The 26424-nt window shown below is 38.0% G+C and overlaps 1 protein-coding gene and 1 pseudogene across 1 annotated transcript; one reads left to right on the forward strand and one right to left on the reverse strand.

Annotated features, from left to right (window-relative positions):
• Positions 1-22392: 22392 nt before the first annotated feature.
• On the forward strand, positions 22393-23337 carry LOC132011209 (olfactory receptor 56A1). Its single transcript, XM_059389499.1, has one exon. The coding sequence runs from the start codon at positions 22393-22395 to the stop codon at positions 23335-23337; it is 945 nt and encodes a 314-aa protein (XP_059245482.1).
• Positions 23338-24423: 1086 nt separating this feature from the next.
• Positions 24424-24540, reverse strand: LOC132008795 (U4 spliceosomal RNA; annotated as a pseudogene).
• Positions 24541-26424: the final 1884 nt, after the last annotated feature.

Consider the following 26424-nt stretch of genomic DNA (forward strand, 5'->3'; position numbering starts at 1 on the left):
AAAAAAAAAAAAAAAAAAAAGAAATAGCTCCTATCACAAGGGCTATGAGAAAGCAGAAGTCAGCTGTCAATAGTCTTCTCCAAAATGATAAGCCCCAAATGTGACTTCAATTCCCACACCTGAAATCCTGTGCATGGACTTTTAGTTGGTTCTCATCTTCACTCTAAAAGGTAAGTCCATTCTTGATACTTCTCCAAAGCAAAGCTGATGACTGTGAACAAGGCACTGGGAAGTCAAGATGTTATTACCATTTCACAGGTCTCAAAGGATACACAGATACACCTGGACAGAGCCCAAGTTAGCCTCCACATTGGCTGGAGGCACAGGGAGCTAAGTCTCCAGGGATAGCTGATTAGGCAGGAGAGTTGGTTATTTCCCTCAAATAACCATCCTGTCCTACATAAGAGTGGGGGGGGGGACTGAAAGACACTTGTGAAGTTCACAGTCCCATAATACTAAAATACTGAGATCCAACCACGGTACCTTAGAATACTTCCCCTTCCCCTACAACCCATCACCATGTTACTAAGGTCTGTATACAGCAGTTAGAGGAGGGTTTTTTTTTTTTTTTTTTTGCCTAATACATCATGTCCCACTATCAACAAAAAATTACAAGTCATATAAAAAGCAAAACACATGATTTAAAGAGACAAAGCATGCATCAGGCCCAGACATGGCAGGGTAGCTGGAATTATCAGACTAGGAATTTTAAACAATTATGAACAATAGGTTAAGGGCCCTAATGGACAAAGTACACATCATGCATATAGGCAATATAAGCAGAGAAATGGAAATACTAAGAAGAAAACAAAAAGAAATGCTAGGAATTAAAAACAACAACACTGTAACAGAAAGGAAAAATGACTTTGATGGGTTTATTAGTAGAATAGATATGGCAAAGGAAAGACTCTCTGAACTTGAGAATAGAACAATAGAATCCTCCAAAACTGAAAAGCAAAGGGAACAAAGAAAAAAAAAATGAACAGAATATCAAATGTCTGTGGGACAATTAAAAGGGGTAACATATGCAAAATGGGGTTACAAGAAGAAGAAAGAGAGAAAGGAAGAAATATTTGAAACAATGATGACAGAATTTCCCCCAAATGATTGTCAGACACCAAACCACATCCAGGAAGCTCAGAAAACACCAAACAGGATCAGTGCTCCAAAAAACTACATCTAGGCAATATCATTTTCAAGCTACCAAACATCAAAGATAAAGAAAAAAATAATGAAAGAGGTTATGGGAGTAAAAACACCCTACATATAGAGGAATAAAGATAAGAATTACAAATGACTTCACCTCAGAAAATATGCAAGAAAGAAAAGAGAGGAATGAAATATTTAAACAGTTAAAAGATAGAAAACAATAACCCAGAATTCTCTACCCTGTGAAATTTTCCTTCAAAAGTGAATGAGAAATCCCAAACCCCCTCCCCCCAGCAACCCTCAGTTTGAACCTGGTAATTCACAGACCTGTACCCCTGGGGATAAAAATATATGTTTATAAAAAATAAAAAATTAAATAAAAAAAAAGTGAATGAGAAATAAAGGTTTTTCTCAGACAGACAAAAATCTCACTGGGTATGACACATTACAAAGAGGACCACACATGTCTGTCCCACAGGCTCTGTTGCAATGTAACATTGACAATTCCTCACTAAGAGATTAAGTCTAATTAAACACTTTCTTGAATCTGAGTGGCCTTGGTGATCCACTGAAGATAGAATGTAACAGAAGTTCAAGCCAGAAAAGGCCATTCAGCATCTGTCTGCATGTCTTGGAATGTTTCCTTCCTGGATGCTCCCTCCAAGAAGCACCTTCTTAGAATCCAGGTGCCATGCAATAAGAAGTCTAAAACCACATGAAGAGGCCTTGGGTAGGCCTTCAGTCAACACTCCCAATTAAGCCCAGTATTAAAATCATGCCAGCCCAGGAGCAGACATATGAGTGAAGATGTCTTCCACTGATTCCAAACACTAGCCACATGATTATTTTCACCTGTTTGAGTAGAAGGACGCCACTGGCCTCTACTCCACTGTACTGCTTTTGAATTCCTGACCCACGGTATCCATGAGAATGATAAAATAGATGCTATATTATGCACTATGTTTATGGTGGTTTGCTAGAAAGAGCAGATAACAAGAACACCAGATTTTTCTGAAATAATTTGGAATTTTACTTATGAGTCATTATTGATTTTTTTTAAAGCATATCACTTCCATTAAAATTTTTTTTTGAATTTTTAAGTTCACAACTACACTAGCAAAATTCATTTCTATTTGGCTGTGACTCTTTACTAAATTCCTTGTTCATACAAATTTCTAGCATTTTTTTCCAAATAAAATCTTTTTTATTTTTTTTAATTTAAATTCAATCAGCTAACATGTAGTACATCATTAGTTTTTGATGTAGTGTTCAATGATTCATTCGTTGCATCTAACACTCAGTCCTCATCACATCACATGCCCTCCTTAATGCCTATCACCCTGCTACCCCATCCACAACTCTCAGTTTATTTCACAGAGTCCAGAGTCTTCATGGTTTGTCTTCCCATTCAGTTTTCCCTCCCTTCCCCTATGATCCTCCACACTATTCCTTATGTTCCACATATGAGTGAAATCATATGATAATTGTCTTTCTCTGTTTGACTTATTTCACTTAGCATAATCCCTTCCAGTTCCATCCATGTCGATGCAAATGGTAGGCATTCATCCTTACTGATGGCTGAGTAATATTTCATTGTATATGTGAATCATATTTTCTAATCCATTTGTCTGCTGAAGGATATATTAGCTCCTTCCACAGTTTGGCTATTGTGGATATTGCTGCTATGAACACTGGGGTGCATGGTCCCTTTTTGACACTACATCTATATCTTTGGGGTAAGTATCCAGTAGTGCCATTGCTGCATCATAGGTTAGCTCTATTTTTAATGTCTTGAGGAACTTCCCACAAACAGTAATGTTGAACATTTTTTCATGTGTCTGTTAGCCATTTGTATGTCTTTGGAGAAGTGTCTGTTCACATCTTCTGTCCATTTCTTGACCAGATTATTTGTTTTTTGGATGTTGAGTTTGAGAAATTCTTTATAACTCTTGGATATTAGTCCTTTATATGTAATGTCATTTGCAAATACCTTCTCCCATTCCATGGGTTGCCTCTTAGTTTTGTTGACTGTTTCCTTTGCTGTGCAGAGCTTTTTATCTTGATGAAGTCCCAAAAGTTCATTTTTGCTTTTGTTTCCCTTGTCTTTAGAGACGTGTCTTGAAATAGAAACTAGAGAAACAGTAGAACAGATCAATGAAACTAGAAGCTGGTTCTTTGAAAGAATAAATAACATCAATAAACCACTGGCAAGACTTACCTCCCCCCCAAAAAAGAGGGGGGCCCCTGGGTGGCTCAGTTAGTTAAGTGTCTACCTTCAGTTCATAATCCAAGGGTCCTGGGATCAAGTCCTCCATTGGGGTCCCTGCTTGTCAGGGAGCCCCCTTTTCCCTCTCCCTCTGTTCCTCCCCTCTGCTCATGCTCTCTTTCTCTGTCTCTGTCAATTAAATAAATACAAAAAAGAAGAAAAGAAAAAGGACCCAAATTAATAAAATTATGAATGAAAGGGGAGAAATCACAACTAATACTGAGGAGATAGAGACAATTATTTGAATTTATTACCAGCAGCTAACTGCCAACAAACTAGGCAGTCTGAATAAATGGATGCATTCCTGGGTATGTATAAGCTACCAATACTGAAACAGGAAGAAATAGATGATCTGAACAGACCAGTAACCAGCAAGTAATCAAAAACTTCCCCGAAACAAGAGTCCAGGGCCAGATGGGTTCCAAGGGAATTCTGCCAAACATTTAAAGAAGAAATCATACCTATTATACTGAAGCTGTTCCAAAAAGCAGAAATGGAAGAAAAACTTCCAAACTTGATCTGTAAGGCCAGCATTACCCTGATCCCATTACCAGAAAGACCCCAGCAAAAAGGAGAATTACAGACCAATATCCCTGATGAATATGGATGCCAAAGTACTCAACAAATCCTACTCAAATGGATCCAACAGTACATTAAAAGTAATATTCACCATGATCAGGTGGGATTTATTCCTGGGATGCAAGGGTCATTCAACATTCGCAAATCAATCAACATGATAGATCATATTAACAAAAGAAGAGACAAGAACCATATGATCCCCCCAATTGATGCAGAAAAAGCATTTGACAAAATATAGCTTCTTTTCCTGATTAAAACTCTTCCAAGTGTAGGGCTAGAGGGATCATACCTCAATATCATAAAAGCCATCTATGAAAAGCCCACAGCAAATACCATTTTCAATGGGGAAAAACTGAGAGCTTTTTCCTTAAGGTCAGGAACACAACAAGGATGCTCACTCCCACCACTCTTATTCATCCTAGTACTAGAAGTCCTAGCCTCAGCAATCAGACAACAAAAAGAATAAAATGCATTCAGATTTACAAAGAAGTCTAACTCTCTCTCTTCACAGATGAGATGATACTTTATGTGGAAAACCCAAAAGACTCTACCCCCAAATAACTAGAACTCATGCAGCAGGCCAGCAACATGGCAGGATACAAAATCAATCCACAGAAATCAGTTGCATTTTTATACACTAACAATGTAACTGAAGAGAAATTAAGTTGTTCTAAATACACTGGTCAGATTATGTATGACCTTGATTTCATTAATTAGGTAAAAATATGTTGATCCTACTATATTCTAACAATGTGTATTTAGAACACCACATTAATGGGGAACAAAACTGACAGTGATCTGTCTATCCAGTTCATGTGCACTGTTAAGTAGTCCATATTAAGATAGCTAGTTTTATTTAATGAACACTTGGAAGCTACTGATACTATAATGTAATGTGAAAACTATAAAGCAATCTTAATAAGGGCAATGACCTTAACTACTTTATACACTGTTTTATACCTGTGACTATTATAGTGCTAGTTATATGTTTGATAATAATACGTAAATATTTATTGAATGTCTGAGATTTACATAAGGTAAATTAGTTGCTCACTCCATGTAGATATCAAATAGCAGAGTTGAATTCAGAATAATATAAAAAACAGGTAGTAGGATAATTTCATTAAGAAATTCTGGTAAGGTTCAATGTAACATTTCAGAATGTTGAAAGTGGTATAATATTTAGAAGGATGGTCTGCAGAGTCAGATATATCTATATTTGATAAATCTATATCTAAGCTGTTAGATATAGATTTGAATTTCAAGTCAGTTTCAAATCCTCTCAACAAAACAACAACAAAACATTGTACAAAATATACAAAATAATTGTTCTGAGGACGCTGGACCTGAGATAATGGAGAGCAAGGATTCCAAAGAGATGGGAAACAAAAGAGTTGAGTCCTGTTTATTGGAGAAAGATTGTTACAACTTATTGGAGAGAGATTCCAAGCCATCTTGAAGGGAAGGTGAACTTAGGTGTAGCCTGGCAGTCTTCCTATGGTGAGAAGGACATGGGAATCAGGGAATTCCAAGGTAGCCAGAGTTCACAGAGTAGAGTACTAGAGGAGAGAGAACAGTATAGAAAGAGAATTCCAAAGATCTACAGAGGGCCTCCTAAAGTATTCAGCGGATGGGTGCATGCAGGTGTGGAAACCAACGAAAAATATTTGAGGGAACAAAAAACAAAAATAAGACTTACATAATTACATAACAATTTCTGGTTGGCTTTTCAGAATCATCTAAGTTGAGACCTGTGTGCCAGACAGACCCTTTTACCCTCTTATCAACTAGTCTTTGGGTAGAATTGTCCCAGGAAGAGAGCAAAACCTTGGAGGCTATTGCTCCCTTTTGCCAAAGGTAATGCCCCTTAAAAGAACACAGCTGAATGTCCTGTGGTCATCATTGATACACTTTAGGGTGAAAGAGGAAATCCTGGTAAACACAGTAAGTAAAGGAAGAAAGAAGAGTTCTAAGGATCATAGTAGAAATGGTTAAATTATGAGATACCACCTTACACAAACTAGAATGGCCAAAATTAACAAGACAGTAAACAGCGTGTATTGGAGAGGATGTGGAGAAAGGAGACACTCTTACACTGTTGGTGGGAATGCAAGCTGGTGCAGCCACTTTGGAGAACAGTGTGGAGATTCCTTAAGAAAGTAAAAATAGAGCTTCCCTATGACCCTGCAATTGCACTACTGGGTATTTACCCCAAAGATACAGATGTAGTGAAAAGAAGGGCCACCTATACCCCAATGTTCCTAGCAGCAATGGCCATAGTCACCAAACTGTGGAAAGAATCAAGATGCCCTTCAACAGATGAATGGATAAGGACAATGTGGTCCATATACACTATGGAGTATTATACCTCCATCAGAAAGGATGAATACCCAACTTTTGTATCAACATGGACGGGTCTGGAAGAGATTATGCTGAGTGAAATAAGTCAAGCAGAGAGAGTCAGTTATCATATGATTTTGCTTATTTGTGGAGCATAAGAAACAACACAGAGGACATGGGGAGATGGAGAGGAGAAGGGAGTTGGGGGAAATTGGAAGGGGAGATGAACCATGAGAGACTGTGGACTCTGAAAAACAATTTGAGGGTTTTGGAAGGGCTGGGGTTGGGAGGTTGAGTGAGCCTGGTGGTGGGTATTATGGAGGGCACATATTGCATGGAGCACTGGGTGTGGTGCATAAACAATGAATTCTAGAACACTGAAAAGAAATTAAGAAAATAAATAAAAATTTTTTAAAAAGTATTTAAATGAAAACCTGATTAAATGTAGAGATAAACCATGTACATGGAAAGGACACATGAGCATTTTAAAGATGTCTTCTCCTAAAATGAATTCATAAAATCAATGCAATTTCAAGAAACATTCCAGCAAAGATTTTCAGAGGAATTTGGTGCAGTTATTCTAAACTGTAAAAAAAAATAAAAATGTCACCAAGTGGAACAGAGTTTTAAAAAAGATTTGTCACATTTTAACAGATAATAACATACTACAAACTCTATCTAATTGAAAATTTGAGCCTGAAGGTCATATCTAATAGTTGTCCCTAGTGCAACAGCATGGGATATAATAGAGTTTATAACACATGGGATATAATAAAGAGTTTATAACAGGTTCATGTATTTAAGTTAAATTGATATGGGATAATATCATTTACATGTATATAACTTTAATATAAACATAGAAAAACACAGATGAAAAATATGCAACAGATTGCTTATATAGTTATTTCTGGTGAGTGACATTTTGCTGGACTTTAAATGATATACAATATTATATAATTTGAATGTTAGAATGTCAGTGGATTATCAGAGGGAAGATTAAGAACTGCCACTGGTGGGCTGTATTGTTCAGAGTGATAATTCAAAGGATGAGTATCATATTGGGGAGAAAACTATCAGTTTACATAAGTAGAAAACAAATGTAAGAAGTCAGTGAATTGAGGGGCTCATTTAAAGGTCACTACTTAGGAACTTGTGGAGAAAGAGTAAAAAAATAAGTGTGGGAGAAGTGGGAACTACAAAGCAGCTCTTTCATTTTCTATCAGCTTGATTGTAGCATCCCTTTTGAATTTCAGTTTTGGCCATCAGTCTATTTTGGTGCTATCTTTGTACAGCCCTGTTGTGTTCCAGGTGTGTACTTTTCAGCACAAGTGAATAGAGCTGTATTATTGGATTCCTAGCAGAAACAGCTCATGCCCTGCTTGCCAGCTGAGTGGTTATCTCTTTGTTTTCTTCATTGCTTCTATTTTGGTTGGGCCAATCCTCCTGTGCAATATAAAGCAACAGGAAGCTCCAGACTGCTAGAGTTACACCGATCCCAAACAAACCTAGAAAGGTCACTAGGAGACAAGTTTCTGCCATTTTCTAATGTAAGGTAGCTGGCAGGTGACTTATGTTTACAGGTGGATCAGATGAGAAAACAAGAAAATTAAATAAATTATTTATTACCTAACTAAATTGTCTAAAATCAGTGGGAGATACTATGGGCTAAAATCGCATCTCAAATTATTTCTCTTGAACATATTCTTTGCTTGAAGTCTAAGCCTTTCCTAAACTCCTCCCAGATGCATCCTTAATTTAAGTAACTAAACTGTATGTATCTTCTCCTATAATTGTTATTACTTTATGTATATGCATTTATTTTTCAGTGGAGTCTTATTGCTGGGAAAATGAAATATTTGAGTACTTCGATCAGCCTGTACTCAAAACTTAAACTTTTTTGCTTAAAATATCAAATTTTGAATTATTTTATTTTTGTGGTTGATGTATCTCTAATATATAGACTTGAAACATCTACTTTTGGCTATCACCTTCGACCTTCAGGCTCAAATTTTCAACTATCCCTAGTACAGTCACAATTGTTGAATATCTAGTGTCACAAGCCATTGGCAGAATCCTCTTCATACTATCACTCATTCTTTCCTTGTTCTGATTTTATTTTTTGTCTAGCCCTTCTATAGCCCATCATTTAAGTACATTTTTTGAAATAATCTAAACTCCTTCAGTCTCTCCCTCCATTGTAGTTGCTTGAAAAAGCCCAAACTCTGTTTAAATCTAAATATCTGTCTCCTCTGTGAAAGATTGACATTTGCTAGGAAAAAAAAAATAAACTGATTTCATGTTAATTAATTAATTAATTAATTATTTTATATATTTATTTGAGAGAGAGCACAAGTGGGGGCTATGGAGGGGCAGAAGGGAAAGAAGAACCAGACTCTCCAACTAAGCAGGGAACCCTAAGCGGGACTCCATCCTGGGACTCTGGGATCATGCCCTGAGCTGAAGGCAGACTCTAACCGACTGAGCCATCCAGGCACCCACATTACATTTGTTATTACAAACTTCAGATGTACACTCAAAAAACCCCAGAAATCTTAATGTGTGATGTCATTACAGTAAATGAGCCCATATCACCAAGTTGTCCAAGATAGAATCCTAAGATTCATATTTGACTTCTAATTGAATACTTCATTTCTCATTTGTAATTCATCATTATATTGATTTGACTATTATTCCAAAATTTGTTCATTCAAAGTCATTTCCTCTTCCACCAATCTGTTCCATGCCACCACCATCTCTTGCCTGGATCAGATAATAGTCTGTCTGCCTTTTCTGTTTCTACCCTTGTTTTCCTTCCTATTCATACCTCTCTTTGTTAAGACCTTTTTGATCTTCCTTACCTTACAGAATGCTCTCTTAGTAATGTTCCATGATGGAACATGAGAGGATTTTGTATATTTTATTTTTGTATAATTACCAGCATTTATGTGTTTTATAATTTTGTATGTATTGCCAAAAGAATACCTTTTAAAAATATTTAATTGAAAAGTACTGGTACCTGTGTTCTCCTCAAGGATTTTGATGGATTCCTTTCGCACATTGAGGTCCTTCATCCATTTTGAGTCTATTTTTGGGTGTGGTGTAAGGAAATGGTCCAATTTCATTTTTCTGCATGAGCCTGTCCAATTTTCCCAGCACCATTTATTGAAGAGGCTGTCTTTTTTCCATTGGACATTCTTTCCTGCTTTGTCGAAGATTAGTTGACTGTAGAGTTGAGGGTCTATTTCTGGGCTCTCTATTCTGTTCCATTGATCTATGTGTCTGTTTTTGTGCCAGTACCATGCTGTCTTGATGATGACAGCTTTGTAATAGAGCTTGAAGTCCGGAATTGTGATGCCACCAACGTTGGCTTTCGTTTTCAATATCCCTTTGGCTATTCGAGGTCTTTTCTGGTTCCATATAAATTTTAGCATTATTTTTTCCATTTCTTTGAAAAAGATGGATGGTACTTTGATAGGAATTGCATTAAATGTGTAGATTGCTTTAGGTAGCATAGACATTTTCACAATATTTATTCTTCCAATCCAGGAGCATGGAACATTTTTCCATTTCTTTGTGTCTTCCTCAATTTCTTTCATGAGTACTTTATAGTTTTCTGAGTATAGATTCCGTGCCTCTTTGGTTAGGTTTATACCTCTTCGAGCTCAGCCGCAGCAACATCTTCCTAGGAACAACGCCAAAGGCAAGGGAAGCAAGGGCAAAAATGAACTACTGGGATTTCATCAAGATCAAAAGCTTTTGCACAGCAAAGGAAACAGTTAACAAAATCAAAAGACAACTGACAGAATGGGAGAAGATATTTGCAAATGACATATCAGATAAAGGACTAGTGTCCAGAATCTATAAAGAACTTAGCAAGCTCAACACCCAAAGAACAAATAATCCAATCAAGAAATGGGCAGAGGACATGAACAGACATTTCTGCAAAGAAGACATCCAGATGGCCAACAGACACATGAAAAATTGCTCCATATCACTCAGCATCAGGGAAATACAAATCAAAACCACAATGAGATATCACCTCACATCAGTCAGAATGGCTAAAATCAACAAGTCAGGAAATGACAGATGCTGGCGAGGATGCGGAGAAAGGGGAACCCTCCTACACTGTTGGTGGGAATGCAAGCTGGTGCAGCTACTCTGGAAAACAGCATGGAGGATCCTCAAAATGTTGAAAATAGAACTGCCCTATGACCCAGCAATTGCACTATTGGGTATTTACCCTAAAGATACAAACGTAGTGATCCAAAGGGGCACGTGCACCCAAATGTTTATAGCAGCAATGTCCACAATAACCAAACTATGGAAAGAACCTAGATATCCATCAACAGATGAATGGATCAAGAAGATGTGGTATATATACACAATGGAATACTATGCAGCCATCAAAAGAAATGAAATCTTGCCATTTGCGACAACATGGTTGGAACTAGAGCGTATCATACTTAGTGAAATAAGCCAAGCAGTGAAAGACAACTATCATATGATCTCCCTGATATGAGGAAGTGGTGATGCAACATGGGGGCTTAAGTGGGTAGGAGAAGAATCAATGAAAGAAGATGGGATTGGGAGGGAGACAAACCATAAATGACTCTTAATCTCACAAAACAAACTGAGGGTTGCTGGGGGGAGGGGGTTTGGGAGAAGGGGGTGGGATTATGGACATTGGGGAGGGTATGTGCTTTTGTGAGTGCTGTGAAGTGTGTAAACCTGGTGATTCACAGACCTGTACCCCTGGGGATAAAAATATATGTTTATAAAAAATAAAAAATTATATTAAAAAAAAATAAATAAATAAATAAATAAATAAAATCTAAAAAAAATAAAAAGTAAAAAATAAAAAATGTTAAAAAAAACCCAATGATGTACTGTATCTTGGCTACTTGAATTTATATTAAAAAAAGTAATGTGTGTACATGATTCAAAATTTTGAAAATTAAAAAAAGGGTTCATTAAAAGTAATTCATTATCTGTTTCAATTAGTATATATCTGATTTCATGTAATAGGAACTCCAAGAATGGGGACCAACAAATTAGAAAATTCTTTTCCTTTCATATAGAAGTTTCAGAGGTGAACATCTAAGGCTGAAACCAGAGCTTCACAAGTTTCTCTCTACCTTCATTATCATACTTAAAAACTGACTTTTGTCCTCAAAGTTGCTGATGGTTTAAGCTAGAAATTCAGGTGTCATTCCCATGTCTGTTCCATGAGAAAAGAGTGAGGGTTAATGACCTTCATTTCTCAACTGATTTAGTTCACCTTAGAGTCTTTTTGGAAACCCCACCAAATGACATCTATTAGTATTCAAAATCTGAGAGGTATAATATTTTGGCAGTATAGGTGGGCACCCAAATAAAATTGTGGTTTTTGTTAATAAGGAAGAATTGGGGCATTGGGTACACAACCAGCAATCTCTAAGATACCATTCTATTCTATCTGCCAGGCACAGAATTTTCTTTCCCGAAGCAACTTCTCTTATAGGTTTCTATACCCTTCCAGAGGTAATTTGATTTTACATAAGAATATATATAATAACACACACACACACACACACACACACACACACACATATATATATATACTTATTTATGTGTATTCTTTGTATAGCATTAAAATAATATATGGCATTCTATGCACTGTTTTTGCCTCTTGCTTCTTTGCTGAACAATATATTTTAAAAATTATTCAAATAAGTACATTTATAGATGCCTATTTTCTTTTAACAACCACAGAAGTAGAATGAGCTCTTGGAGAATAGGAACCATGTTTGCCTTATTTGCCATTGTATACAGTGCCTAATACAGTTTGTGGGGCATAGTTGGTAGTTATTATTTGTTTAATGGATAGGTCACACCAATAGAAAATGCCAGGGCTAGTATTCAAATCTGCTTGTGATTTGAATGGTTTTATTCCCATGACCTTATCTACAACCTTGATATGTTAGGTGACAGATTTCCTTGTATTGAACTCTCTTTGCATTTTTCAAAAGATAAATATATTTGTCAGTTAAAAAAACAGTTTCCTAAACTCAACTTGCTAGGATTTTGTTTAGGATATCAATACCTGTGGTCACATTCATCAGTAAATAGAAGGGTCATTTAGAACACAGACATTGGAATCAGATTGACATGGCTATGAATGTAAGCTAATTTTAGTGTGTTTGGGACAAGGTTCTATCTTTCTATTTATCCCCTACACAGTGGGATAATAGTTCCTACTTAAAAGAGTTGCACATTCATATCTAAGGGAGATGATTCAATGAGAAAAAATGTAAACGAACTTAAGTGGTTTAAGTCACTCAGAAGGGTCACTCAAAACTTTACAATTACTATTATAATAAAGGAGGTCTCTTTTCCTACACAATTGACCATGTTTTGCATGTCAGGTTTGTGCACCAGATCATTGGCTTCTGGCTTCTGGGCAAGTTCTTACCTTAGCTTCAAATCATTTCATTCTTTACCTCCTAACTCCCTTCCTTCAGGAGCACTGTAAGAGTTCCCAAAGGACTCAGCTCTTCATCCCCTAAGTCTGCTTTCCCAAGCCACCTTTCCCCATATGGGTCCAAAAAAGGGAAGATAGAAGAGGAATAGGAGCTCATAAAACTCTCCAGACTTATTTATTAAAGTCCCAGCATGGTTACCAGTACAGCTGATACATCATAAAGCACTCATCCTTTGACATCTTCTGTAAGTTCCAGGGTCAAGGGAAGGTAGGTAGCACAGACTGAATTAGATCTAGATGGGAAAAGTGACAAGGCAGGCAGAGATCTTTTCTAACAGGCAACCCCAATTAACAGGAAGAAAGGCAATGAATGAGGAGGTGGCAGATGTGGTGCCTCTGGATGCATTAGCATCCAGAAATCCCTAAGCACCTCTGTAAGGAGCATGCTAGGTTTTCTTTCTTCCCTCTGCCTTTCTAAAAGAGGATCCCATTTCCTTGCTTGGTTAGGAGACCTGAATTAGACTTCATCTTGTCTGACCAGGAAGAAAAAAAGGAGATCTATAAATCCTACAGTGAAATAGGGGGTGTCAGTATACTGAGTTTAGTATGTCACTAGATACCTGGCACAGAGATTCAGAAAAAAATGTTGATCAAGAAGCTTCTTCCCCAAACTTTGTTTCAGTAGAGCAATTTAAACTGCAGAGAGAGAACTTTCTTTCATATTCAATCAGGCTCCATTTCTCTGATTTCTCTCTGATGGTCCTAGTTTTGCCCTTTCCCCCAAGATATCCATTCCTATATTTTGAAGTTATTACTAATGTTCTTGTTTTTGGCAGTTCATACATCTGTAATTTGTAGATTTTTATCATTCTGTAACTTTTATCATCCTGTAACTCATATGACTTAATACAATGTACTGAATTGGATAGGATACTCCAGGTGAAGTAACCAGAATAGGGTTGAGAAAGATTCTCAGCTACATTGCTCTTGAGATTGTATGTTTATGAAATGAATTTATACGCACACACACATACACACACACATAACATTTAGAAAAATGCCTGGTACATGCTAGACACTTGGTATATTTCAGGTAATATTGTCAATCCAGTTTTAGAGACCTAGATCAATGTTTACTCTATGTGCCACATCATTGACTTATGTTCGTATGTGCACTTCGACCTTTCAGGATGTCTAGGAATCTGTTCTTTTATCCTTCACTCCTATTCCAGATTTCTTACTCCCTCCCCCTGCCCTGTTCTCCTTAAGCTGTGAAGAAATGGCGTTGAATAGATTCTGAGCTGAAGTGGTAACACTGGGTGGCTGGAGGCAAGTGTCCTGGGCTTGATGAGTTTCAGGCAATAGAGATTTGACTTTTCCACAAGTTAATGACCAATACGTGAAGAACAGAAGCAGATACATAGGAGAATTGATCAGTGAGTGGCCTTTGAGAAGAAGCATAAACAGTTATGAAGATTATTTCAAACAATGCTTGAAGAGGACAAAGTGCTAAAGAAGGTCATTCAACAGGGATGAGAAAATAGGATACAGTGAGGATAAGGGTCAAGGAGGAGAGGAAAGACTGATGCATGGAGTTAGATTTTGTATGGATAAGTTGGTAATGACTAGACTAGAGGAAATTCAAGAAAATTCTAACCACCATTATTAGAAGCAATAGGGTTGTTTTGTGTTTGTATTAATTAGGGCAAGGGCAAAAATTTTCTTAAGTCAGAGAACTAGCTCAGGGTTTTACCATTAACCAAGGAACAGGCTCTTGAAGAGGACCGGTAAACTGTGGCATAAAGAAGCCCCCAAGTTCCAACAGGCATTTTGTGCCCTGCCCTGCCCCCCCCCCCCCCCAGTGACCACCATTTGTAGTATTGATCAGGACTTCTCTCTCTTCCTCAGTGTCCCCTTCAACACACTGAAACTCTGGCTAACTCACCTCTCTCACTTTCCCTTCCTTGGAATTTTTCATCAATGTAGAACACCAAGGCCCCAGTAATTAAAAAATCTTTCAACAAATTTTTTTAAAATTTTTTGTTTTTTATAAACATATATTTTTATCCCCAGGGGTACAGGTCTGTGAATCACCAGGTTTACACACTTCACAGCACTCACCAAAGCACATACCCTCCCCAATGTCCATAATCCCACCCCCCTCTCCCAACCTCCCTCCCCCCAGCAAACCTCAGTTTGTTTTGTGAGATTAAGAGTCACTTATGGTTTGTCTCCCTCCCAATTCAAGCAGAGAAAGACAACTATCATATGATCTCCCTGATATGAGGAAGTGGTGATGCAACATGGGGGCTTAAGTGGGTAGAAGAAGAATCAATCAACAGATTTTTTTATTAAGAATCTGTGGGGTGTTAGAGAACGTTGGTGTGTATAAATGGAAAAGCATACTTTGTCTTCAGATATTTCACAGGAGAGTGAAGAGAAACAAGGAAGTACAAAATCTATGTGTTAAGTGTGACAGAGAAAATAATAATAATAATAATAACTTTCTCAGTGAGCTAACTTCTTCAGTTATCCTACTTCCCTTCTGAATTTTAACCTTTCCATAAACAAATAAGCATGCTGCAGTATGTTTCATTCCTGTCTTGCCTTTTTGTTCACTTATGAACTTAAAATGAGGATCGTTAGCTGTGTGTTCAATCCTCCCCATTTACATGTCCTCCCTTACTAACTTCATCACCCTTTGTTCTGGTTTCTCTTGGCACCAGTCCAATGACTTACTCTTGTCCAGGTCCCTATAAAATTTAATGTCTATTAATATTCTCATGTTATTGAACTTCTGCTTAACTGACACGTTGGCCATATACTCCTTGAAGTTTTCTCCCTCATTTTTCCTAGGTCACCATATTCTGATTTTTTTCACAATCTTCCAGACCCATCATTTATGCCTCTTTTTTCTTTTTTCACCCTTTTGGTATTGCTGTTTTCCAAGTTTCAGTCTCAGCCTTATGCTATCCCAACTACTTCAGCTTTGTGATAATGCTTTCTGAATTTATATCTTAAACCAGAATCATTCTAAATTGTTCAAACTCCTCATTTCTGACAGTCCAAGATAAATTTCTATGTAGAGTGTAAATACCTCAGCCTTGACATATACTCAGACACACCAAACCTACTAATCCTCCTGTGTTTCACATCTTAGTGATTCTGTTTATTCAAACCAGAGAATTCTGGGCTTCTCATCTACTGTCTCTTTCATAACTGTCTACATTACTACCAGTATATGATGTTTCTTCCCATCTTCAGTGCTCAGACTTTGTTCATACAACACTTCTCATCTGGGCAATTGCAGCCTCCATTATTTTTGCTTCTGTTCTGTCTCCTTACTCAAATCATTCATAGCATTGCATCCAAAGTGATCCTCTCATAGCCCATACCTAGTCACCTCTCTCCCCTAATGAAAGTATTTCTGTCTTCTCTTTATATATAAGATTAATTCTAAAATTTTTAACATATAAAAGGTCCTTCATGATCTGGCTTTCTCTTATTTTTCAACTTTGTTTTCTGCTCTTTCTTTCAATTCCTCACCCTCTTGGCTCCAGTCAAATTAAATATTTCACAGAGTTTTCCTCCGAAGTTTTTCTCCAAGTTATTTCCATGCTTTTACATAACCAATTTCATGTATCTGAAAAGTAGTACCCACAGTTTTTGTGCACATATTTTGTGCACACATTTTGTGTCTTCCAAATTCATCAAAACCAGCCCAGGTGTTATTAACTCTGGAAAGCCTTACCTTTTCTTCTCAGGTTGATTTTGGAAATTTTGTTCTATGCCCCTCTATCATTCTGCTTGTAAAACGATTAATTTATTATACAAATATTGTTGTGCACCTCTTCATGTCAAGCACTGTGCCAGCTGGTGAGCATGGTCCCTATTATCATGGCATGAAATGTTTAAATGGACTTGGGAGAAGGAGTATATATCACATTATCACACACATACAAACTGTGAGGGTGGAACATTGTGCTATGAGAACATAAAATAGAAGATTTCGATCTTGGCTGGAGAGGGTTAGAGAAAACTGCTCAGAGAAGGGAATATTTGAACTGAGATGAATAGGATGAATAGAAAGTAAGTGGATGTGGAAGTATAAGTAGAAGCATGGGAGCACAGTCTTCCAAGAGAAATGGGAGCAGAAAGTGCATATTGTATTTGAGGATCTGAAAAGAGGACAGTGTGGCTGGAGCTCTGGGAGCGAGAGAGAGAGAGAGAGAGAGAGAGAGGTATCAGATGAGACTGGAAAATGGGGAAGGAGGCAAATGATATATGACCTAGTATTCATTCATTCATTTACTTATTTATTAATTAATTCAATTAACTATGAGATCTATAAAGGAATCTACCTATACACTGTACGTGTAGTGTGAAAAACACCAGCAGACATCGTTTCTTCTCTCATGAACTTGTGATTTAATAAAGTTAAGGATTTTGTTTTTATGCCTATTAACGATGAGAAGTCAATGGGATATTTTAAGCAAATGAGTGTCAAGATTCTATGTGTATTTTAAAATTTTCCTCTGACTTCAGTGTAGAGAAAGCTTTATAATGAAACCTAGAACACAGTAAATTTCACTTGAGAGACAGTGGTACTGTAGTCTTGGCTGGTGACAGTGGTGATGGAAAAATAAGTGGACCCAAGAGCTAATTTAAAAGGAAAATTTTATTGATTTTCTTGGTGGGTTTGTGATGGATATGTTCAAGGCAGCTTCTAGCCTTTGACTTGTGAGATAGTCCAGATGCATATGCTATTCACTGAGACAGGAGATGCTAGAAAACCAGGCTTGGGAGAAAAATGGTAACTTAATTTTAAACCTGGTGAGTTTTGGTGAAAGACCCAAGTTGATATGTCAAGTAGGCATTTAAGAAGGTTTAGGCAAGAGATATGATTTAGTAATCATCAACATGGAGATGGTAATTGAGCATATGGACAAGGAAGTAGAAGACTGAGCAGAGCAGATTAGCACAGAGGAGAGAAGAAAATCAAAGAGAACCCAGGACTGAACCTTGAAACTTATGCCAGGGTGGTGGATGAAAAAAAAAGACACATAAAAGGGCGCCTGGGTTGCTCAGTGGGTTAAGCCTCTGCCTTTGGCTTGGGTCATGGTCTCGAGGTCCTGGGATCAAGCTCCGCATCAGGTTCTCTGCTCAGCAGGGAGCCTGCCCACCCCCCCCCCTGCCTGCCTCATTGCCTATTTGTTATCTCTTTCTCTGTGTCAAACAAACAAACAAACAAACAAATAAATAAAATCTTTTAAAAAAAGCACATAAGAGAAAATGAGGAGACCAGAGGTATGAAAGAAACCAGGAGATTGTGATGCAAACCAAGTCAAATAGAGTGTGTCAGAAAGATGATCTGATTGCTTCAGCAAGATTTTTTTTTTTTTTTAAGAGGCATTTTGTGGGTCTATAGGAGGAGGCCATGCCAGGAGTTGTAGAATGGATGTGAGGTGAGGACTGGAGGCAGTGAGTGTGGCAGTGCTTGTGAGAAGTTTGTGTGTGAAGGGAGGGGAAGGGAGAAATAGCTGGAAGGAAAGAAAGAGGCTTTTTAATTTTTATTTTTAAAGATGAAAGATACTGGAGAATGTATGAAAGACAAGGCAGATCCAATGAAGAATGAAATCTGACTCCAAGTTAGGGAATTAGAACAAATAATTGATAGTATAACTGCCAGGCTAAGAAAGCTACAATTCAGAGTAGGAGGTGGAAGGTTTGACATTTCAGGCTGGGCAGACTCTCAGTGGAAGGAAAGAAGGCAAGTGTGGGAGAAAGTACAAGTAGGTTATTAAGTTTTATCTTGGGAAGTTGAAGAAAATATCACTAGATACCTCTTTTCTCTGCAAGGCAGTGTTTGATGCCATATTCCAAGAGAGTTTGAAAAGAATGAAGAAGGTTTTTGAAAAAGGCTTTGAAAGAAGGGACAGTTGATCAGGCAAGCTTTGTAGGATGGACAGGCAGCATTGAGGGCTCATTTGAAGTTGGTAACTAAAAATTTATAGCTTTTACTAAAATGAAATGGCTGTTTTACAGCCATTTCACTTTAGAATTATTCTAAGAACACTTGATATGACTAGGTACAGGCCCTGGAAAGTGAATGGTTGTATTCAAATAGGATTGGAGTTTTAGCAAAGGACTGGTTTAATCAATTTTGTATTCTATTTTCTTCTAATATACCATGAGTTTGGGGAAGGGATATAACAGAATCATAAATCAAAAATTATATAAGTAGGTGACTACCTAATTGAAGGTTTCCCAACCCACATCAAAGTCAATAATTATCTCAAAAACACCTATTAAAGACCCTTCTCATGCCTCCTTCATCTTAGTATTGGATAGTTGTAAAAACTAGGTGTGTTTTGGCCTATATTGTTAACATTTTATTTTCCTCACTGGTACCATGCTGACATAATTTGTGCACATTTTTAATGTTGTGAGGTTATTCCCTAGGATTATCCACCTATAAAATCTCAGTTTTTAGACTGATTCATTATTCTTTCATTGACCATAGCTTTATTTTTCAAATCTCACCAGTCTGTCTTTATGATATTGACTGGGATTTGCCTTTTGGAATGAGTGTCCTATGTATCATTAGATTCCTAAAGAGTGAGAGGCACACTTTAAACACACACACACACACACACACACACACACACACTTTGGTTTTATTTATTTATTTTTCATTGTTCCAAGATTCATTATTAATGCACCACACCCAGTGCTCCATGCAATACGTGCCCTCCATAATACCCACCACTAGGCTCACCCAACTTCCCAACGCCCACCCCTTCAAAACTCTCAGATTGTTTTTCAGAGACCATAGTCTCTCATGGTTCGTCTCCCCCTCCAATTTCCCCCAACTCTGTTCTCCTCTTCATCTCCCCATGTCCTCCACGTTATTTCTTATGCTCCACAAATAAGTGAGGCCATATGATAATTGAATCTCTCTGCTTGACTTACTTCACTCAGCATAATCTCTTCGAGTCCCATCCATGTTGATACAAAAGTTGGGTATTCATCCTTTCTGAAGGAGACATAATACTCCATAGTGTATATGGACCACATCTTCCTTATCCACTCGTCTGTTGAAGGGCATCTTGGTTCTTTACACAGTTTGGCAACCATGGCCATTGCTGCTATAAACATTGGGATACAGATGGCCCTTCTTTTCACTATATCTGTATCTTTGGGGTAAATACCCAGTAGGGCAATTGCAGGGTCATGGGGAAGGTCTCTTTTCACTTTCTTGAGGAATCTCCACACTGTTTTCCAAAGTAGCTGCACCAACTTGCATTCCCACCAACAGTGTAAGTGGGTTCCCCTTTTTCCACATCCTCTCCAACACACGTTTTTTTCTGTATTGTTAATTTTGGCCATTCTAACTTGTGTAAGGTGTTATCTCAATGTGTTTTCTGATCTCAACGGGAAGGCTGCAAGCTTTTTCCCATTGAGGATGATATTTGCTGTGGGTCTTTCATAGATAGATTTGATGAAGTTCAGGAATGTTCCCTCTATCACTATACTTTGAAGCGTTTTAATCAGGAACGGATGCTGGATTTTGTCAAATGCTTTTTCTGCATCAATTGAGAGGACCATGTAGTTCTTCTCACTTCTCTTATTAATTTGTTCTATCACATTGATTGATTTGCGAATGTTGAACCATCCTTGTAACCCAGGGATGAATCCCACCTGGTCATGGTGGATAATCTTTTTTTTTTAAATTTTTTATTTTTAATAAACATATATTTTTATCTCCAGGGGTACAGGTCTGTGAATCGCCAGGTTTACACACTTCACAGCACTCACCAAAGCACATACCCTCCCCAATGTCCATAACCCCACCTCCCTTCTCCCAAGCCCCCTCCCTCCAGCAACCCTCAGTTTGTTTTGTGAGATTAAGAGTCACTTATGGTTTGTATCCCTCCCAATCCCATCTTGTTTCATTGATTCTTCTCCTACCCACCTAAGCCCCCATGTTGCATCACCACTTGGTGGATAATCTTTTTAATGTACTGTTGGATCCTGTTTGCTAGGATCTTGTTGAGGATCTTAGCATCCATATTCATCAGTGATATTGGTCTGAAATTCTCCTTTTTGGTAGGGTCTTTGCCTGATTTGTGGATCAGGGTAATGCTGGCTTCATAAGAAGTGTCTGGAAGTTTTCCTTCTGCTTCAGTTTTTTGAAACAGCTTCAGGAGAATAGGTATTATTTCTTCTTTGAAAGTTAGATAGGATTCCCTAGGGAATCCTTCATGTCCTGGGCTCTTGTGTTTTGGGAGGTTTTTGATCACTGCTTCAATCGTGTTACTAGATATCGGTCTACTCAGGTTGTCAATTTCTTCCTGATTCAATTTTGGGAGTTTATAGTTTTCCAGGAATGCATCCATTTTATTTAGGTTGCTTAGCTTATTGGCATATAACTGTTGATAATAACTTCTTTTTTAAATTTAAATTTTTTTTTATTTTCAGCATAACAGTATTCCTTGCTTTTGCACCACACCCAGTGCTCCATGAAATCTGTGCACTCTCTAATACCCACCACCTGGGTCCCCCAACCTCCCACCCCCCACCGCTTCAAACCCCTCAGATTGTTTTTCAGAGTCCACAGTCTCTCATGGTTCACCTCCCCTTCCAATTTCCCCCAATGTCCTCCGTGATATTTGTTATGCTCCACAAATAAGTGAAACCATATGATAATTGACTCTCTCTGCTTGACTTATTTCACTCAGCATAATCTCTTCCAGTCCCGTCTATGTTGCTACAAAAGTTGGGTACTTCTGATGATTGTTTCTACTTCCTTGGTGTTAGTTGTGATCTCTCCCTTTTCATTCATAATTATTAATTTGGGCTTTCTCTCTTTTATTTTGGATTAGTGTGGCCAATGGCTTATTGATCTCATTGATTCTTTCAAAAAACCAGCTTCTAGTTTCAATGATACATTCTACTATATCTCTGGTTTCTATCTCATTGATCTCTGCTCTAATCTTGATCATTTCCCTTCTTATGTGTGGAGTTGGTTTGATTTTTTGTTGGTTCTCCAGCTCTTTAAGGTGTAGAGACGGCTGGTTTATTCTGGATTTTTCAATTTTTTTTGAGGGAGGTATGTATTTTCCCCTTAGGACTGCCTTTACTGTATCCCATAGGTTTTGGACCGAAGTGTCTTTATTCTCATTGATTTCTACAAATTGTTTAAGTTATTCTTTGATCTCCTGGTTGATCAATGTGGTTTTGATTTGAATCTCCCTGATAGCTAATGATGATGAAAATTTTTTCATGTGTCTGTTAGCCATTTGTAGGGCTTTGGAGAAGTGTCTGTTCATGTCTTCTGCCCATTTTTTTGATGTGATTATCTGTTTTCTGTGTGTTGAGCTTGAGGAATTGTTTATAGGTCTTAGCACTTGTCTGTAGTGTCATTATAGATATAGGTATATAGATATCAGCCCTTTGTCTGTAATGTCATTTGTGAAGGTCTTCTCCCAGTCCATGGATTGGAGAGGTACACTTTTGAAGCAAACTAAAAAAAAAAAAAAAATGCCTCTTGTATTTGTTCATACAAATAGTCAAAAGAAGCCTCAAGATTCATCCCATGGCTTTACCCAGCAACTACTCCACTGCTTCAGTCTCTGAATTCCTCCTCATCTGCTTCCCTAACTACCAGAGTTGGCAGCACTGGCTGTCCCTCCCCCTCAGCCTCCTCTTCCTCCTGGCCATGGGGGCCAACGCCACCCTGCTGATCACCATCTGGCTAGAGGCCTCTCTTCATGAGCCCATGTACTACCTGCTCAGCCTCCTCTCCCTGCTGGATATTGTGCTCTGCCTGACGGTCATCCCCAAGGTCCTGGCCATCTTCTGGTTTGATTTCAGGTCCATTAGCTTCTCAGCCTGCTTTCTCCAGATGTTCATTATGAACAGTTTCCTCCCCATGGAGTCCTGCACATTCATGATCATGGCCTATGACCGCTATGTGGCCATCTGTCACCCACTGCGATACCGATCCATCATCACTGACCAATTTGTGGCCAAGGCTAGTGTCTTCATTTTCACTCGAAATGCCCTTCTCACTGCACCTATTCCTATTCTCACCGCCCGGCTCCATTACTGTGGGAAAAACGTCATTGAGAACTGCATCTGTGCCAACTTGTCTGTGTCCAGGCTCTCCTGTGACAATTTCACCCTTAACAGAATCTATCAGTTTGTGGCTGGTTGGACTTTACTGGGTTCAGATTTCATCCTCATCTTCCTCTCTTACACCTTTATTCTAAGAGCTGTGCTTAGGTTCAAGGCTGAAGCGGCTGCTGTCAAAGCCCTGAGCACGTGTGGCTCTCACTTCATCCTCATCCTGTTCTTCAGCACCATCCTGCTGGTTGTTGTGTTGACAAATGTGGCCAGAAAGAGGGTCCCCATGGACATCCTCATCCTACTCAATGTCCTTCATCACCTCATACCTCCTGCCTTGAACCCTATTGTATATGGGGTTCGGACCAAAGAGATAAAACAAGGAATTAAGAAATTGCTCTGGAGACGTATGTAAATACATAAAATAGATCTCTAATTCCTTTTCCTCGTTCTCAGTGATTTTTCTAGGCAGCGAATTGAACAAAACCTTGGTGAGTATTTATTATACACTCTGAAGCTCACTTCTTAATTGACCCAGATTTCTTCCTTTATTCTCCTCGCCTGGTTTGGGTGAAGGTAGACAAGAGGAAGAAATTTATATTTCTTGAGTAACTGCTTTGAGCCTAGGCAACTTTATTTAAGTAAATTTAATCTTTCACAACATTTCTGTAGATCTTATTATTTCCATTTTACAGAGTAGGGAAAAAAAGATGCTTTTCAAAGTGAAAAATGCCAAGAATCACATTCTCTGGGTAGTGGCAGAGATTGAAATCCAGAATCCAGATCGTGGGTCCTACAAAAATGCCCCTTCAAAATGCCCCAAAGCTACACTCAGTAACAGCAGAAAAGGAAAATGACACCCGTTTGCCTACAAGAAGAGGCTCTTATTACCCTCCAGCTTAGCTCTCCTTTCCTCAAGCAGAGCCATAGGTGTGATTCAGCATTTGTCATTTTCCACAAGAGACTTCTCTCACAGGGCTCCCCTCCATCTCACAGCTGCTGGAAGAGTTTATCCACTACAACCTTCCTCCTGTCCCTCAGAGCCCAGAAGGGCCAACTTCAACACTGATGACCAAAAATGATACAAATAATCTCAACATCCTTGCATACTGATAATAGTGATAGTAATGACAATGAATAGGAAAGCTCAAATGTTTTAAGCACTTGCAATATACTAGCATCTGTACACAATAACATTAATTTTCATAAGACCCTTGTGTGGATGATTATAAAAATTAGTTTTGAAAGCATCTAATAGAGAGGACAGTTTCTAGGAATAGGATACATATTGTCAGGTGTTATCGCCCAGAATTTGGTCCACTCCGTGGGTCTCTCTAGGAGTGCTTTCTCCATCTCTGCTATGCTTCTCCCAGGTGCAAATCCAGAAGGGACTCAAAGAGAAATCCAGTTAGTTGGTCATATTCAGATCTTAATTCCTGCGCTAGGCTTCTCTAGATCAGTGCAAATAGCCACCATATTTATAAGACTCAATTATATTTTTATATTTTATATATATATTTCAAATTGTCATGGCGGGGTATTGGGAAATGTTTTCAATTAGCATTAATTGTGCCTCGGATAAACCTCATTGGCTACGATCCTGCCACTATGCAAAGCTTATATTATATATATATAAAATATAAATATAAATGTGTATATATTTATATTATATATATGTATAATTATATAATCCAATAATTATATTGACTCAAACTGGGTGTACACAGTTCTAGAAACTACAGCTTGTGCTAGGGATTTGTAAGGGATGTAGGGACCAGCACACCTGTTGTCATCCCTCAGAGTGATGAGCATAGCTTCTGGCATATCAGGGGGCTCAGCAAACATCCCCTTGCTTATGAAATTGAAGCGACTAAGAGAAGAGTTAACCAATAGTGTCTACAATGCATCTTTCATTGCGGACTCTGAAAAACAATCTGAGGGTTTTGAAGGGGTGGGGGGTAGGAGGTTGGGGGAACCAGGTGGTGGGTATTAGAGAGGACACGGATTGCATGGAGCACTGGATGTGGTACAAAAACAATGAATGCTGTTATGCTGAAAATAAATAAAAAAAAAGTCAATGAAACCAGATGCTGTTGATTCTTGTAGAAAATCATTAAAATTGATAAACCATTAGCCAGACTTATTAGAAAAAAAGAGAGAAGACACAAATGACAATAACAGGAATGAGAAAAGTTCTATCACTACAAATTCCACAGATACTAAAAGGATAATAAAGAACCATTACAAACAAATGTATGTGCATAAATTCCACAACTTAGAAACACGAAAATAACCAAAACTTCCACAATTATTAGACTGAAGCCTTTAAGAAGTTACTCAAGTAACTAAGCATTTGTTTCTTTGTAAAATGGTGAGGTTGTTGAGGAGTAAATGAAGTTCTTAGCTGCTATCATCATCATCATCATCATCATTTTGAATTCAGACAGGAACTGCAAAAGAAGATCTGGATGTAACTGAGAAGAAACCATGTGACCCACAATCAGCATCCTTAGGAACAGTTTGATTTGGTAAACCATTCTCTTTGGACTCTGATCTTATTTCAGTCTTCTCTTTCTACCTAAAAATTTTCCTGTTCACTTGAGGGTTCTTACTGGTGCTTTGTGCATTAAAAACCTGACTAATCACATAAATAAATTGTGCTGATTAAAAAAAAAAGTCCTCTTAGTACAGTCTTTGAACATGTCTTGAATGGATAGAATGAAGTAGCAGAAACTAAAGGCATTTTAAATGGACACTTTAAAGTGATAAACTTCCAGTTTTAAGAGATAAGTACTGGGGATGTAATGTATAGCATGACAACTGTGGCTAAAACTGCTGTATGGTATATTTGAAAGTTATTATGAGACTAGATCCTAAAAGTTCGTATCACATGGAAAAAAATTTTTTTCTTCTTTTTTGAATATACATGAGATACTAGATAGTAACTAAACTGTGGTAATAATTTCACAATATATATAAGTCAAGCTATTATGCTGTATACCTTAGACTTCTAAGCTGCATATGTCAATTATATCTCAACAAACTGGAAGAAAAAACAAGATGTTTTGCCAGTTTAAGTGAAAATTTGTGGAGTTACTTTGTTAACACAGAATGACTGTGGCCCAAGTGTGCTGGAAGGGGCTGTTTTTAAAAATGTGAAAAGGAGAGGAGTGCCTGGGTGGCTCAGTGGTTAAGCCTCTACCTTCAGCTCCTGTCATGATCTCGGGGTCCTGGGATTGAGCCCTGCATCAGGTTCTCTGCTCAGCAGGGAGCCTGCTTCCCCCTCTTCCTCTCCCTGCCTCTCTGCCTACTTGTGATCTCTCTCTGTCAAGTAAATAAATAAAGTCTTTAAAAAAATGTGAGAAGGGGGATGGGAGAGGCCAACCACTAGCCATTTACCTCACTCCCTGTTTTGCACATTAGTCACATTTGCAAGAGGAATACAGAGCCTTTTGGAAAAGAATATCTGAAACCATTGAACACTGCTATTCAGGACCAGCGC

This window comes from Mustela nigripes, chromosome 1 (genome assembly GCF_022355385.1).
Source record: "Mustela nigripes isolate SB6536 chromosome 1, MUSNIG.SB6536, whole genome shotgun sequence".
Classification (NCBI taxonomy): domain Eukaryota; kingdom Metazoa; phylum Chordata; class Mammalia; order Carnivora; family Mustelidae; genus Mustela; species Mustela nigripes.

What these genes read in the sequence shown, in the direction of transcription:
- LOC132011209 (XM_059389499.1), top strand. Translation starts at nt 22,393, where the DNA reads ATGGCTTTACCCAGCAACTACTCCACTGCTTCAGTCTCTGAATTCCTC.